The 17,495-nt window shown below is 37.7% G+C and overlaps 1 protein-coding gene, 1 long non-coding RNA gene and 1 other non-coding gene across 5 annotated transcripts; 2 read left to right on the plus strand and 1 right to left on the minus strand.

The window, feature by feature from the left end:
• Positions 1-1,252: 1,252 nt before the first annotated feature.
• On the minus strand, positions 1,253-15,720 carry ganaba (glucosidase II alpha subunit a). 3 transcript variants are annotated; one of them, XM_026921860.3, is made up of 25 exons: positions 15,687-15,720; positions 14,827-14,925; positions 14,523-14,631; positions 13,650-13,777; positions 13,069-13,248; positions 12,336-12,401; positions 11,295-11,352; positions 10,970-11,048; positions 10,673-10,769; positions 10,412-10,586; positions 10,114-10,267; positions 8,418-8,653; positions 8,141-8,267; positions 7,960-8,039; positions 7,620-7,760; positions 6,436-6,532; positions 6,243-6,344; positions 5,711-5,954; positions 5,061-5,125; positions 4,892-4,968; positions 4,377-4,451; positions 3,793-3,906; positions 3,388-3,500; positions 3,004-3,104; positions 1,253-2,497 (listed from the first exon to the last, which is right to left on the minus strand). In XM_026921860.3, the coding sequence occupies exons 1-25, from the start codon at positions 15,704-15,706 to the stop codon at positions 2,388-2,390; spliced, it is 2,847 nt and encodes a 948-aa protein (XP_026777661.3). In that variant the 5' UTR covers positions 15,707-15,720; the 3' UTR covers positions 1,253-2,387. The 3 variants fall into 3 exon arrangements, with proteins under 3 accessions (XP_026777661.3, XP_026777662.3, XP_026777663.3); XM_026921861.3 differs by lacking the exon at positions 15,687-15,720 and adding an exon at positions 15,291-15,652; XM_026921862.3 differs by lacking the exon at positions 12,336-12,401.
• Positions 15,721-15,956: 236 nt separating this feature from the next.
• Positions 15,957-17,495, plus strand: LOC113531273 (uncharacterized). Its single transcript, XR_003403236.3, has 3 exons — positions 15,957-16,108; positions 16,928-16,963; positions 17,221-17,495. It is a non-coding gene; the product is annotated as an uncharacterized LOC113531273 (long non-coding RNA).
• On the plus strand, positions 16,611-16,745 carry LOC113531675 (small nucleolar RNA SNORA57). The gene has a single exon (XR_003403277.1). It is a non-coding gene; the product is annotated as a small nucleolar RNA SNORA57 (small nucleolar RNA).

The raw sequence follows: 17,495 nt of genomic DNA on the forward strand, positions 1-17,495 counted from the left end.
CTGAGTGTTTTTGGGTGGTGGGAGGTACCAAGAGAACCCACGCAGACTTGCACAGAAACTCCACACAGACAGTAACCTGAGCTCAGTAATGAACAATTTTACAAATTTAGAAGCTTTGAAAGTCTGGCTCCTCATTTCTGTGACTGATCACCCATATGAGCAGCTGGAATAAATGTGCTATAGCATGGCTAATCACCCCTGTCTTTCACTTTAGATTATGTGATGTTAGCAAATGGACGATTATGGTGGAATTTTGTGGAACCAGGCACAACAGCACCACTATTGGTTGTAATAAAAACATACAGACTGGTATTAAGAAGTGAGGCTGGGGCTAATTTCTTTCTAGCCCAAACTGTACATTCAAACAGCATATCAGTGACAGTCCTGGCAGGTTTTTCAGCCTGCTTCGCTGACATTTCCGTAACGTTATCACCAGTGATTGAGAAGGCGTGTGTGAAACACAGTTGCAGGTGTAATGAATGTGTAATGAATGTGAGGATTGGATTATATCAGGTGGATTATTAACTCCATTATCCTTACACACCTCCCCCATCCAAATTTCTTTGGAGGAGAAACTAAAAGGTAGACAGAATATGCACACATTGTCCAATCAAAGTACAAATTACACAAAAAAAGGGATACATCTTTTCTGTTTACCATGTTTGGTATTCAGATGAAACATGGCATGAACCCAGTAGGGCATTAAGGACTTGAAAAACTTGATGTTTGTGTGCGTGTAATAGTTTGCCCTACATCATTCATACTATGCCACTGATAAGACTTTGTGATACAATGCATTGCTCAACCCTACCAGGTTCATTGTTGGGCTATTGATAGATTAGTTTTTAGCTCTCTCATCTAATATCATGACCAGCCTTCACTGCATATGGGTCTTGTGTCATTGTGATGTACCCTTCATGAAAACAAATAATTTGCAATGATTGATACAGGGGCGCTTTTTTAAAGCCACATTTTGTTTCAAACATAAACTGTGTTCTCTAATAGTGGAAAGTTTCTGCAACACACTTCTGAAGAATCCCTGAACCACCACCCACAAAAACAGTCCCAAATCATCAAAGATCCAACACCATATTTTATACATTTTACAGTTTTGTGTTACAAGCTCTTTGCTTTTTCACCTAAGGATGGATAATGAAGGGATTTTACATTTGCGCAACCTCATATTTCATCTCACACACTAGATATAGGATGTCTGGTTTTCTTGGAGAAAGACAGATGACAGAATGAGAGATCTAGATCATCATCTTTATTTCAGCCATCCATGTGTTTATGAGCCAGACACTGACAAGAAACATTTCCCAAGTGGTCTATCTTATCCTAAGCAAAAGAACATTACCTGAACTTTCATCAGTATAACAGAGTTCTGGATCCAAAGACATGTAAGATTTATCAAAATCTAAAGATCTGATAGAGTTTTCATTGAGATTGAAAGGCCTTGGAATGAATTAATGCTTTAATGCTTTGGTCAGGGATACAGTCAACTTCTCTTAATTTACACAGCTCAAATACAATATTAACAAACCCATTGACACTCATATGGATATTTGTATTTTAAACAGCCGTTCTTTAGTTATGAATGCTCAAATGAAATAGTGAGGACATGTAAACACAAATCAAAGAAATCAGAAACCAATTAATAATAATATAAAAATATGTAGCAAATTAAACTGAATAATCAGCGTAAACAAGCAGGTGTATTTTTTCAAGTCATTGTGGAGGTCATCTAAGAAAGATGTCTTTACTATATTAAATCAGGTAGTAAATATAGTGAAATTCTGCATGGCTCAGTTTTAACCAAAATTGAATTAAACCAATTAAACCAAATTTACAATGCAGAACAACTGCATTGATATTTGGAAATATATACAACTCTAATTTGGAGATATATACAACTCTAGCAATGATATTTGGAAAATCTTTCTTACTACTGGAATATTGAATGTCATTGCAAAAGGTTCCACATTCCTGAATAATTGTATTCCACTGGGGGGGGATTAAATGGAACAATTATGCTTTCACTACCAACAGCATCTACAGGTACCCTTGGGTCTCTTTAATTCAAACTTGATGCAAATGTTTTTAAAATAAAATTGATGTAGTGGTCAATGATGAGAATCTTTTTTTTTCTTTTCTCTAATGATCCTATTTCTGTTATCCTTCTATATTTGCATTCTCATCCTAAAATTATCCCAAATCCAAATATTTTACACACACTTATTCCCAGTGCATGTGTGTGAAAGAATCAAATCTTGAAAAAAAAGTGTTGCTCCCTCTGGTAAGATGATTGTGTGTGCATGAATTTGCTTATGTCCTAGTAATCTGTGTGCATGTGTGTGCGTCTGTGTGTGTGTGTGTGTGTGTGTGTGTTACTGCAACGTCACAGTCCAGTCGGTCCCTGCATTGACGCCAGGTTTATGCAATGTTATCACTGATGCTGCAGAATCAAAAACAAACTCCAAAGCAGACTCAGCACCATCTAGGAAAAACATAGAGAATAATGTACATAATATTAACAATTTTAACAAGCTTTTTTTTTTTGCATTAATAAGCCAATCACTGCATCTTTTGAAACTGATACTCACAAGTCATTTAATTAATTTTTCTAATCGAATAATATTACAGCTGAATGCACAGTGTTTAAGTGGAGCTGAATGCGCTTGTGATCTCCTGCCTATATGGCAAAATCTTCAACGGCTGTGGTATTTGGTAGCCCATCATGTTATTATCATCATCTTTTAACCACTAACATAGCTGTAGCTCTTCATCTATAAATTGCCATTTCTCAAAACAGTATTTTACTTATCCATGAATGTTAAGAATAAATCTATTAAATGTGATCTGCTTAACGCTCCAGATGTTGTACAATGGAAAATAAGTGACCACATTTCCTAAAGCACATTTTTGACAGAGGTCTTACTGTCAGGAACATAATACAGTATAAAGAAGCTAAAGAGAGTCAACCGGAACCGAAAACACACTGACCTGCAGTCTTCAGGGAGACAGAAGATGGGCGAGCGGCTCCAATTATTATCACCTTCTCTATCCATGCTGCTGTGGTGAACTTTGAGTCTGGAGTCAGATTACTGAGGAGCAAAAGAATAACTCAATGGAAGAAACAAACAAAAACTACAACAATTAGAACAGCCCATAAGGGATGGAACAGTTCAAACAACAGTAACATGAACTGCCAATAAGGGATGGAACAGCGCAAATGACAAAGCAAAGCAAACAGCCCATAAGGGATGGAACAGTTCAAACAACAACAATGTGAACAGCCTATAAGAGAGGGAATAGCTCAAATGTCAACAAGAACAGCCAACACTGAGGAGGAAAAGGAAAAGAAATACAAAGGAAAGAAATACACACCTGGAGGTAAGCACATTATCAGAGAAGTGCAGTTGCCTGTGGATAAACTGCTTTTCTTTTTCAAAGTTGAAGGTGTGGAAATCATCAATGTAAAGCTCTCCTTCAGCAGTGCCCTAGAAAAGAAAACAGGAGATTTTCATAGAAAGTTCTTGTTTTTTGCCTTTTTTTTTTTTTTGTTTACATCTGATGCTGTGCAGTTCAAGTCATTAATTTTTAACCTTTTTTTTTTTTTAACTGCAGCAGGCTACAAGACTCTGGCCCCAGGGCTATGGTGCAAAGACAATATAAGCGCCATAGACAGGAATATGCAAGTAGTGTGACGAGTGTAAAACGTAGGCGGCTGTAGCACTAAACCTCTGAAAGAAAACTGAACTAACACTAGAGCGCCCCTTGCAGCGAGTGTACCTGAGCACTCAGAGCCACATAAAGGGTGTAGGGGTCGTTCTCCATACAGGAGGAGGATCTCCTGATGCGGTCCTTCCTGCTGATGATGGAGCCACCACGCTGGAACACTGGGATCTATGGAGAAGTTATGACATTGTTGAAAGGTTTACAGTTTACACAACACACAATCAGCAGTGGTTTCCAAAGGCATCTAAGCCCAGGAGCAATTTTCTGGATTTAAACAGTGCTATTTTTTTTTATAATTAATAGACAAGCTCCAACAATGATTCTAAATAATTCCAGAAAATATCCAATTCTATCTAAATTAGCATTTTCTTTCATTTAAGCACTTAATTTAAACCTGGCATTTGCTTTATAAACAGGATTGTAACTAAACTAATCACCTCCTTCCATTCCTATAATTTTACGCCTTTAGTGTTGGTTCATGAAAAGCCACCAGAGGAAAGCATGATTGGTTGACAGAGGCGGAAAAACTGTCGGTTTGGTGTCTTATACAGTGATGAGGTGTTACTGGCTGTAGTATTATGTTCTGACAAAAAATCAGTAGTATGTAACCTACAATGGAACTGCACTATTCAACTTACTGAGCTCATGGTGACTGGAATGTGGAGATTCTGAGCCCCTTCGTGCTTTTGGAATGTGTGAACATCGTACCAAACCTGCAAAATAATACAGGAAAACTCTAAAAAACCAATACAGTATAATTACAGCAATATTAGTGATATTGAACATGAAACGGCTTGTAATGGGTGCACTACCCTAATACAAGAACCCTTAAAAATAGAGACTTCCTTGTCTACGCTAGGTCACACACTGGAGAATGAGATTATATATATATATATATATATATATATATATATATATATATATATATATATATATATATATATATACATATATATGTGTGTGTGTGTGTGTGTGTGTGTGTGTATATACATAAAATCGTATATAAGAGTCCTAGGATGAGCACAGGACAATCTTTATGATTAGAGCAGCAGGTCGTAGATACAAATCTACAATATCCAGGTGAGATTATCCATTGAAGTAAGGGTAAGACTTGGGCATAAAATCTTAATATTAAGTTGAAGCTATACTGCACCTCTCCTTTCCCAGGCAGGTAGGCTGTGACACTCTTTGCGCCCTCGTCAGTAACAGGGTGGACAAGCAGATCTTTACCTGTTGAAGATGACAAGTGAGGTCTTTATTAGAAATTACTGAGAAATTATATATCCTTTAGTGTCAATCTGGCACAGATCATTTTCACTCACCAATTAAATATTCATTCTCAATGGCAAATGTGGCTGGTTCTTCAGGATAGTCCACCCACAGAGCTCTGGGTGTGACCGAAGGGTTGCAGACAAACAGAAACATAGAGAGAGAGAGAGAGAGAGAGAGAGAGAGAGAGAGAAAAAATGCTAAAATCAGTCAAGTCATATAAATTCTCAGATAGGCTGTCTGTAGTTGTAATGGTTCCAGCCACCTGTTTTGATGCGCAAGGAGAGCTGAACGGAAATGTGTAGAAAGGTTGGTGTATATAAAAAAGGTGACAAAAACATCACTTTTAAATAGACTATGATGTAGTTCCAATCTCACCACAGCCACCATGGCTACTATGAACTACCATACTACATGAATGTAAAAAAAAAAGTACACTAGTGGTACTGAGTACCAACAATGAACATTTCCCAAATACCTTAATGTCCCAAGCTGTACTATTTGTGTCAAAATTGCATGCCAATGATAAAGAGGGTATGATAGCTTACAATTATGTCATACTGTACTATTTAGTGTTGTAGGATGTGATTTAAGATGTAGCCCATGCCTGTGTCTTTAGATGGTGATCTTTTTAAGAACATCTGTACAGAAACACTATTTTCATAACCTAAAATAAATCTACATGTTAAATAGAGAGACCCACCTCATGACAGGCTGTCCGGTGCGATAAGCATTATAGAAGAGCTGGTACCAGTAGGGTAGTAGGGTATATCTCTGACGTATCACTTCTCTGATCAGAGCCATGTTTTCTGGCCCAAAGAGCCAGGGTTCACGCCGTGGGGTGTCCAAGTGGGCATGACTACGAAAAAACGGCTGGTATGCACCGGCCTGGTACCAACGCACCAACAACTCAGTGCTCGGATGCTTAAAGAAACCACCAACATCAGCTAAAGAAAATGATGAGAGTCAGACTCAGTTATTTCATTTACAACTAATATACTAATCATAACATATACAGACCAGACTCTTGTAAAACCATACAAAGAACTGTAATGCAGTGTAATACAGTAATTATTACTAAAATATGCATCATGCTAAATAACTGTGGTGTTCTAATATCTTTGACATTTTATAAAGGTTCACTTTAAAAAAATTAATTTGGTACCACTAATAAATTTTATGTCTGTAAAGGAAGTAAGTGATTAGTCGACTTGTCATGTCCATCTAGTTTTTACCTCCACAAAAGGAAATGCCCACCAGTCCCAGGCTCAAACACATGGGGATGGACATCTTCAGATGGCCCCATTCAGCTGCATTATCTCCTGTCCATATTGCCCCTGAAAAGAGTAAGAAGGAGAGAGGATAGGAGAAAAGTACAAAAAAAAAAATAGTAAATAACTACAAAAAAACATACTTGCTAAAACTCACCATAGCGCTGGGATCCTGCGAAAAAGGCCCTGGAGAGAACAAACGGTCTCTCTGTGCCGCCAGAGCGCTGGATCAAGCCTTCAGCAGTCGCCATGTGCTAAAGGTTAAAGAATATAAACAGAAAGCTAACAAGTCCAGAAACTTTAACCTCATCCTAGCTATCATAGTTTACTAGTTTTTCCACTCCATCACAATTTATTCAACTTATGAAAAGATAAAATGGTACTGGCTATGTTCCAAATGGCATATTTTATACTGTATAGTCTATACATACTGTATAGTACATAGTATTCATATTGAATTGTATTCAATATGTAAAAATTATTATCTAGTCCACTACACAGTCATGTACGGACTACCTGTTGGTGAAATTTACCTCAGAATTACCTCACACTGCTTCACTTTGACCAAAGAGTATTCACTTTTAACAGTTTACATAAAAAATATTGCTATGTGGTGGATGAAAGAGGTTTTAAAGCAGTTAAAACCAGCTTTAGTCTTAATTTTGGAACAGGAGTTGCAGTGTAAATACAGTACCAGTGCAGCTAGCATAAATGGCTAATTTTCTGTTTCAGTAAGCTAACTAGCACAGTTAGTTAAGAACTAAAGAGCTTCTGATGATATAAAATAATAATATTATAATAATAATAATAATAATAATAATAATAATAATAATAGAAATTGACCTAGTCACAATAATGGCTAGCAAACTATTTAGCTGTTGCTAAAATTTGTCAGTTTATATTAAATAGTCAGTTAATTAGCTGAGAAGATCTGCAACATTTCAGTGAAAACATACCACAGTATAAGCATGGTGCTTATGCGTTGTTTCTGTAACTGTTGTTTTTTTGTACCCCAATTTTTTTGGCTTTTTATTTTGAAAAGAAAGACTGCATTGAAATATTTCTGTTGTTTACATAATGTTTACTACACACTGCTTTTGGGTGAGATTTAATATGAATACTATACATAATATGCCATTTTAACACAGCCAGTGACTTGGTTCTAAGCAATAGATGCTGTAAACCATTTAACTTCTTGGATTTCTTACTTCACCAAGCTTAAAGAGCTCCCAGAGAGCTCCTCCTCTAATTTTTAGTTCCCTCTGTTCTTCTCCGATCACTCACCCTAAACTATTTGATTACTGATTACTAACAGACGGGTTAAAGTGATTGCTCTCTCACCACATACAACCCGTAGAGGTTGTGCACGTCTCTGTTCTCCCAGCTGCCGAGCAGCACGTCTTTGTGCATGGTCACCTCCGGCCCGTTAAACACAGATGGTTCGTTCATATCGTTCCACGTATACAGGTTCTCCATGGAACCCTGGCCAGAGGACCAATGAACAAAAAGCTATTTCTCACTTTCTAATCTGATATTCACATTTCAATTGCATCTAATTATATTACTGTAATATGCATTTAAATACTTTTTTTGTTTTTTTAGGAAAGAGGAGCAGGTCCAAACTCAGAATAAAAGAGCAATGTTTATCCTCAATAGTAGAGATTGAATAAAAGCTTCTTACCTTATACTGGTCGTAGGCAAACTGGCTGGACCACCAGGCTCTCACCTCAGGGTTGGTGAAGTCAGGATATCCAGCACTTCCTTCAAGAGAAGCAGAACCTGGTTTGGTTGTGTATTTAATCAAAGAGCCATTACTGACTTTATGCTAACAGTACTGTACACATGAAAGTGAGCTAACCAACCTGGCCAGCACCAGCCTTCATAATCTGCTCCGTCTTTGCTCTTGACATAAAAGTTCTTGGAGCGAATTTCATTGTGAATCTTGTAGCCACTGTCCACTTTGATGTGAGGGTCTACAATGGTGACCATCTGAGGAAAAATTATTATACATTATTATACTTTATACCACAGTGCTTTTGAATTCTTGAATCTGATTTGTCACAAGGCATTGACTCATTTTCTAGACAGTGCCACCTGTATTTCAGGAACGCACAAAAATACAAACACATGCCTACACACCTTGCGTCTCTTTTCCATGAGCCCCTTAAGCATTTCTTTGGGCTGTGGGAACTTTTGAGGGTCCCAGGTGAAGTAGCGTTTACCATCAGTGTGCTCAATGTCCAACCAGATGAAGTCATAGGGGATGTCATGCTCATCAAAACCCTGATCAACAGCTTTTACATCTTCCTGATCGTTGTAGTTCCAGCGACACTGATGGTATCCAAGAGTGGAAAGAGGAGGGAAGGCCTGAGTGCCTAGAACAGCAGTGAGCAAAGAGAGATTAATGTGTGGGTTTCTACTAAGAGCTGCATACACAAAGACAAGACTATGCACACATGTTGTGCATTTACTTGTTAGTAAGGTGTACTTTGTCTATGTTATCTGTGTTTGTGTGTTTATTTGAATGTGTTAGGGATGTAATGCAATGACTATATCTGTAGCTGTATTTGTTTAGTGCTTCAAATATTCGTATTTGTATTTGCATTTAAAACACACAGTGCGTGTGGGCTAAACTGGAAGATTTTTTTTTTCTTTTTTTAATTATAGATGTGTGCAGGACTGTTTTTTAAATCCCACTCTCACATTTACTATTTCTGTTTGTACCTACCTGCAACATTTTCTAAAAAATTTAGTTGGTCATATTTCCTAACTAGTAGCCAAATTTAAACCATCACAACCAGGCAGTTACTGAGGATGAAGGAATGAATGCTTGAAATGCATCACTATAAATAGATAGTTCATATTCACGCTAATGAATGTTTTGCGCATTTGCCACAATGAATATGCAATTTAGTCTGTTTCTACTTACAAGTAGAATATAAAAATAGAGGGCGTATCAATGCATATAGATTAATTGAACACTTGTAATGACATTTACAGCAGCCTGAAAGTCACTTTGAGAATGGTGACTGAGTACGCAAAATAATACATCCAGAGGGCATGTATTAAATTTGCGGAGGCCTGTTTACACCAGTTGAAGACAAAATTATACTAAGTTTTAATAATGAAAAGGTTTATCTAATGTATGCCTTAGTAAAATAATTAGAAAGTTTTTCAAAAAGGGTAACTTTTTTCAAGGTAAAGTTGGTTTTATATTTGATATTCAAGGCACATAAAACATACACGTACATAAACGTACATAAAACAGAGCCTTTGAAAAGATTTTAATTTGCTTTAATATCATAATACACACTCATGTCTACACTCTTTTATTCATGTCATATGTTAAACAGGTTTTTAACTCATCTTACTGCCTTGGTTGGTGTAATACTTGACTCAACTTGAGGTGTACACTCTTCTGGGAGTCTATTTGATATCGGAACTTACAGGTTAGCCAGAAAGCAAAAATCTCATTTACATATGCTTTCCGCTGTGACTTGGCATGTGACATACTTCACGCAGTTATTCTTTTCGTATCACCCACAACACGTGGTAAATGCCCGTGCAATTCCCACTGCACACGCAAATCAGTGCTCGTTATTTCATATCTTAGTAAATCAGGGCCTAGATGTACTGATGGTTTTATCACTTCAGTTAATGGGTGTGTAAAATTTTGCACTAAACTGTAGCTCTTAGTGTAATATATATGTATATGTATATGTATATATATGTATATACACACACACACACACAAACTGTGTATACACACACACACACACACACACATACATACATACATTTATACATATGCACTTGGGTTTGCTTGTGTGTGTACCTGTCAGTGAGGCATATTGCGTGAAAACATCACTTGGTTTTGGTCCGAGCATGATGAAGACATCAATGATGCCACTCTCAGAGATCCAGCGCACATCTGTCTGCGGGACTTCACTCGAACTCTGGACAAAGTCTAGCATCTTACCAAACATTGTCTGAAACCATGCGCACACATACACATACACACACACACACACACACACACACACACACACACAGTTACCAGTATTAAATTTCACAGTGTATTTCCTGACCTGTATTTCCTGAGTGTTAAGAAGCACACAGCCCTGGTGTCTCACCAAAGTGCTGGAGGTGATGTCCACCCAGGTCTCGGCTGCATTCAACCAGAAGACACCCATGGTGCGCTGTGCATTGTGGGATATGAGCACAGGCACGGAGCCGTACAGGGCCATGGGGTTGTGCAGCTCGTACTGGAACACGTCCAGATTATAAAGCCGATACGGGTCACCCCCACTGAGGGCACACAAGGAACCGAGCACACTTAATGAACATGGTTTGTTCTCTTTGGCTTGAAGTGTCTAAGACAGCAGAACACTTACTCTGTGGTTTTCAGTTTTAGAGTGTCTGCGTGCTCGGGAATGCCGTAAACATGTTCCACGCCTGGAAAAGAGAAGTCTAGACTAATGGATGTTGGACCTGAATGAGCAGAGAATAAAGAGGCAGAGATTAGTGTCTAAAACAAGGGTGTGGAAGGAAACTGATCTTGAACCTGTGTTCAGATCTTTAAGTTGTAGTTTAGTTACATTATTAATAATCAGTGTGATAACTACCTGCATAAATGTGTGAGATAATAAAAGAGTAAATGTATACAGTGATGCTGGTTTTAGAGTGAGTACCATTGGGCTTTGAGTCACTGTGGGTTTTAAATGTCTCTTCCCACATGCCAGGCTTCTCTTCCTCTTGTCTCTCTTCACCCTGAAATAAATAAACAGATTAAGTAGATGGCAAACGGATTGACAGACAGATCAATAGATAGATGGTCAGACAGACAGATGCATTTATACATACATAGACAGACAGACAGATAGACAGACAGATTGACTGACACACAGACAGAAAGATCAATAGATAGATAGATAGATAGATAGACAGACAGACAGACAGCTGAATGGGGAAATGTAAATTATCAACTTCAACCCCCATTTTATACCATTTTCCTACCTTATCACCTGCATCCTCGGCATTCTCTGATCCACCAGCTCCTTCTGTGTCTTGTTTACTGAAACACACACACACACACACACACACACTTATAATAACTTTACATTATGGAACAGATCACAGCTCATATCATTATACTTAAAAATTAAACTCAAGCCGAAAACAACGTGGCAAAATGAATCTAACTACTCATATAACAATTATTACAAATGGCAGCAATAATGTTTCATGCGTAAGAGACTCAAAGGCTTGTCTCTCACACATGCAACATATGATATAAAATAAATTGGCTTTATTGACTTGCACAGTGTGCCAAATATATAATAGTCATATAATCATATACCCAGTGATTATCTTGTTAATAATTCTACAATACAGATTTAAGGAGATATACGTTTTTCCATCAGGTCATGCTGTTAAAGGTGTAGGGCATGGAAAGGCTCCTAAAGTGTTGCTTGTCAGGTGATGCTGAGTTAGTGTCAATGATTCCAACTAACTGCTGACCCTTAAAGAAGCAGTTCGTAATGTTTAAAATAATTTGATGCCTGTGTTGCACCCATAAGCCTTCCTATGCTTTATAATGAATTGCCTTTTAAAGGAAAGTGACAGAACTAAGCAGGTCTGTTTTTGCAGGGGTGTGGAGCTAATTTCTGGGTCATTAAGAAATTGCAAACAGAATCCTGAAATGAAGGAATGAGTCCGAATTATTGCACAGGCAATACTACAAATTTATTTTCAAATTATTTAAATTTATGGGTCTATAAAAATTACTTTACAAAATAACATTACAACTCCACCTTTAATATTCAGACCCCATTTACCCTCTGGATTAACATATGACTGGTGGTCTCGATGCCTGATTTGTCCATTTACACCTGCTTTTTTTTCATGATCGGACCACGGAAAATGTGTTAATGCAATGTGCGAATTCATTGTCTGACAAACTCAGTTGTAATAAATTGAAAAAATAAATGGTTTTCACATCGAAATGCATGCAAACAGACATGTACACACGATCACAAAACACACCGAAAACATTACCTAGAGAACACGTTCTTGATCGAGTCCCACATGCTACCGAAAGTGCTTGTTATTTTATGAGAGATGCTGGAGGGAAAGGAAAGAGAGAGAGAAAAGACCGGGAAAGGAATGGAGGGAAAAAATAGACGGGAAGAAATAAATGAAAAAATGGAGAAATTTGATGAGACTTTATAATAAGGCAAACATTTCAGCATACTGTCAATTAATCAGGAGGATAACAAGGGTAATGGAGGGTGCTGTTGTAGGAAACTAAATGTTTTTGAATTACCAATTAAATTTTACTCCCAAAGAAGTTTATTCATGTCATGCAAAAATTCATGCAGACATTCTTAAAACTACAAGTTTCTAACATTTAAAAATGAATTTAAAAATTATATAAAACAGAGAAGTTCAAAATAGCAATTTTGTTTTAGAAATGTGTCTTATGCCTACTTTTATTATTCAAATATCCTTAAAACAAAAATAAGCTGCAAAAACAATAAGACCTAGACAAATGCACATAGGCTGTTTCCAAAAAAAAAAAAAAAAATTACACCACAAAGATAATTGCTACATGACAGAGCGAGAATCACTTGGAACTCTGTCTCTGTCGTGGTTATGATCTTTGTTTTATGAAGCTTTTGCTAAACTCAGTCCAGTGTGGATTCAGTACCAGTTTTACAAAACAACAACAGATCAAGAAGCTTTGGTTAACTGAGCTGGGATTATACAGAGTGATTATGGGGTAACTCACGTGTCTTTGCGCAGACGCAGGTGCTCGAAGGCCAGCAGGCCGCGGGAATTGAGCGACAGCAGGACTTGAGGGCCCTCCATGATGTCGAGGCGGAAGGGTTGGGCACTGACGATCAGCCGCTGTTCATCTGTGCCCAGCGAGAGCACCACGCTGTTCTCATCCTGAGTCACCACCGTCATGCTGAACCCACACAGCACACAGAGCAGAAGTCCACCAATCATTCACTGTACATTATAATCAGTTAAAGAAGATAGTCTGCTAATGTTGCCCAGTGCCTGGTGGTGGTTAACCGAGCTACCACAGTTAAAAAAAAAAAAAAAAAAAAAATATATATATATATATATATATATATATATATATATATATATATATATATATATATATATATATATACTTTCTAAACAGCATTTTGTAATCAGCACTTGAGCTTGAATAAAGTCTTGAAAATGCTGCTTTGACTGATCAGAATGACCTAAATACTGGCTTAAATGAAGATCTAAAAATGGCTAAAAATGGCTTAAATCTTAATCTTAAAGACCTAAAAATGGTGTAAATCTTCATTCACATGTCACTTGACTCACGGTTTGGTAGGAGGATCAGCGATGAGGACATCCCGGACCTCGTAACGAGGTTTGAGAGGTTTCAGCTCGTTGATTTTAATCCGTGTCATGTTCCCCTGCAGCCTGTACAGCTCCAAGAGCAGACGCACCTACACACACAAACACACAGCAGATCATTTTTCCATTTATATTTATCGCCTTCTTTAAATTGGTCAGGGAAATAATAGTCTATATAATCGATATAATAGTATACACTCACTGGTCACTTTAATAGGAACACCTGTACACCTGCTTATTCATGTAATTATCCAATCATCCAAATATGTAGCAGCAGAGCAATGCATAAAATCGTGCAGATCTTAAATCATACAGGTCTAGAGTTTTAGTTAATGTTCAAATCAAACATCAGGATGAGGAAAAAAGTGATCTCAGTGCCCTTGACCATGGTATGGTGGTTGGTGTCAGATGGGCTGCTTTGAGGATTTCAGAAACAGCTCATATCCTGGGATTTTCACACACAACTTTAGAGTTTAGAGTTTACACAGAATGATGTGGAAAAAGCAAACAAACAAAAAAACATATTGATGAGAGAGGTCAGTGGAGAATGGCCAGACTGGGACAACCTCACAGCAAGGGTTCGGTAACTTAAATAACCACTCTTTACAAACATGGTGAGCAAAACGGCATCTCAGAATGCACATCTGTCAGCCAAGAGCAAGATTCAGAGACTACAGTGGGTACAGGCTCACTGAAACTCGACAGGTGAAGTAGGAAAAAGATCAATCGCATGATTGGCTGACTGAATCACTGCATGAATCTGCAGGTGTAGAGGTGTTCCTAATAAAGTGAAGGTGAGTGTATATAATAGATATAATAATAAATTAGCGCTCTGACCTTGTTATTATCATTAATGAGCTGCAGTGTAATCCTGGAGTCACTGAGCTCTAAGGTATCTAGTAGAGCTCTGTATGGAGACTGACCTGGCTTCAGCTCCCTCTGACGCCTAAACGTGCACACACACAAACACACACACACACACACACACAAGTATTAGTGTACCAACTACAGAGCTGTCAAGCATCAGTTCCTGTGTGAATATGAAACCACAAAGATCAGCTAAAAATGGATTAGAGTCACCTGGTTTTACTTCTGGGTCATGATTTCTTTTTTTATGCTGACTTTTCTTTCTCATACTCACTTGCAGAAAGCGCTCTGCTCACATGTTTTGAAGTTACCACGATCCACAGCCTCAACGCTGAAACACAGCACCAGCACCACCACTAGAGCTCGTCCCATCCTGTACCATATAAGACGACATGTTTAAAATCATAAACTTGACAGAACATCATGCAGAATTTGTTGTTTGTTGCAAAAAGAATGGCCAAAATGAATGATATTACTGTACTGGCTAAGTCAATTTCACTTAACTAAGTTCAACGAAACTGCTCTGATGATTGAAATGTACTAGATGAGTTAGATATGATATATTACATCTGCATGAATGGCATTGATGTAACATGGTGAGATTTAAAGAATGGCAGTGAGTTGAAAAAGAAATCAATCCACACCTGCCAGCCAATCAGAAACGAATATTTCCTGTGACCATGATATAAACTGTACATGATGATGATGATGATGATGTTGATGAAGTGAAACACTGACCAACAGTGAAAAACAGCCATCAATGCTATCCTTAGTCTTCGTATTACTCCACTAAGGAATCATTTGCATAATTATTTACATGTCGAAAGATTACAGAAGCAATCCTACAGCGAGTTTATTAGCATGTTTGCTTACTCCTTTTTTGAAGAACTAAGGAAAACGTATGTATGTATACTTAGCATTACCGTAGACAGCTAGCTCGTTTGAGTATCTAGTGTTATTATTATTAAGTCTGCGGTTAAACTCAATAACCGGAAATAGAATGCTCTATTTCACGAGATATAATGCGTGTGAAAGAAATAAAGCAGATTTTTGTTAGGATTCTAAACGTTAGCTTATTGAACTTATTGAGAGAATATAAATATAATCCTATTAAAGAGCTGACAATGACAGTACCTGTCAGTGGAAGGCGCCATAGCTGCTGCTATGAACTTTGACCCCGGATTAGTCACGTGCACGCGACTTTTTTTAACCATTAATTAGTTGTTACATATGTTTTTTTAATATACATTTAAGTCGTGATGTGTTTGAAATAAAGCGCATAGGAAATGTATTACGTTTTATTTTTAATAATAATAATAATAATGTATATCAGTAGAAGCTTGAGGATTGGTTGTTGTACGTGACACGCGGATGACGTCAACGCTCGTATAAATACTAAAGGAGGCGCCGTGGCTCGTTCTTTTGCAGCGGATGTTGGTTGGTAGCTTTCTCAGTTTTGCAAGTTTATACAAAGATATGCTGCTGCATTATGACCACTCGGAGATGATGTGAAGACCGTTAGTTGAATCACAATAATGTCTGGGATAAATTAGACGGTAAGCGAACAGTCGGTTCTCATAGTCGATGTGCGTTTAAGGGGCTGCGCATGCGCAGACTGCTCTCGGTACTAATGCTAACTTCTGTTTGTCGAAAGCGCCTACAATATTGTACATGTTTCTGGAACATTGTTGCTTTTTTTTTCTTCTTATGTAGTTTATTTAAATTCTATTTAATTTTTCTACAATGTATACCTGCATGTACGTGAGCCTGGGTGGTGTTTTCATAGCCTGAGTCTTGGCAATACTCTTGCCCTCATGGACGCCATTTTGTTTTGCCTAGTGCCCTTTTCCCCTCCAAGTTATTTTTAATCTCTAAAATATGAAACCTGCAGTCATAAATAGTTCTAGCCTTATGTATATGATCGTACTGGGGGGAACGAGCAGGGGAGTGTATATATACAATTTTGGAAAAGGTTAATTATCTGAAGCCTTTTCACCATTCATTTTAGCTAGTGTTGAGTCAGAGTCTTTGTCTCTGATTTCAACCCAGTGCATTAAACCTCCTTTCTTGGCATGCACGTAGTCTGCTCAGTACTCGTGTGTGTATGTATGGAGGAATAGGAGTCCCAGTGCTATGTCTTCGGTACCAGCATGCTCCCATCAGCTGGTCCTATCCTCAATCACTGGTACATCTGTTACAGTTGACTGCTTCATTTGCATGAACCTTCATACTGTACAGTAATTATAATGGATCTAATTCATATGTTTATGTATTAAAGGAAAAGGGCCCCTAAAATGTTAATGTTTTTGTAGAAATATTTGTGAGATGTTCATTGATTCCTGAACTTGATTTATTTGGTATTTCCTTTATTCCAGGAAGAAGTTGGCAAATGTATGTTTCACCGAAGTCATGTAAGGCTTTTATTTTATTTTTCTCTTCTTCTGATTTATATACAATTATTTCATGTTAAGTCCACCCTCCTCATATTGGCACACACAGTGTTTCCTGTGCCTGTGTGTGTAATCTAAGGAGGCACATCATCCTGTCATAATATAGCTGGCATCAGGAATTGTGGTTTCTTGTGCCAGCTATCAGATTGAGACAGTTTTGCAGTGTGTTTTAAGCTGCCCATGAGCCATATCTAATGCAGAATTTTTCTTGCTCTCAGGTGCACGTGGAGCTCATCATGAAACAGGAACATGATTCACCCTGTTGCTGTAGTGTTACTGACTCCCCCTACTGAACACGTGGTTTACACTATGGCTTCATTTAAGTTTAGTCAGGTATAGTAGAGCAGCTACACATTTGCACAAAACAGTTTGAGCCTTGAACAAGGTCCTTAATGCCTAACTGTACTTGTGTATGTATTTTTCTCTGGATATGCTAAAAGGAGATGTGGTATGTATTATGCATGTTGGTCAATAAAGATTTCATTTTGAAATA

This window comes from Pangasianodon hypophthalmus, chromosome 27 (assembly GCF_027358585.1).
Source record: "Pangasianodon hypophthalmus isolate fPanHyp1 chromosome 27, fPanHyp1.pri, whole genome shotgun sequence".
Classification (NCBI taxonomy): domain Eukaryota; kingdom Metazoa; phylum Chordata; class Actinopteri; order Siluriformes; family Pangasiidae; genus Pangasianodon; species Pangasianodon hypophthalmus.

Bases quoted from the DNA above. Each gene is read 5' to 3' on its own strand.
- ganaba (XM_026921860.3), bottom strand. From the start codon at position 15,706: ATGGCGCCTTCCACTGACAG. The intron at 12,402-13,068 runs GTGAGTTACCCC...CTTTCCCTCCAG, and splicing joins CTGCGTCTGCGCAAAGACAC to CATCTCTCATAAAATAACAA. The intron at 4,969-5,060 runs GTGAGTGAAAAT...CATCTTCAACAG, and splicing joins TGAGAATGAATATTTAATTG to GTAAAGATCTGCTTGTCCAC.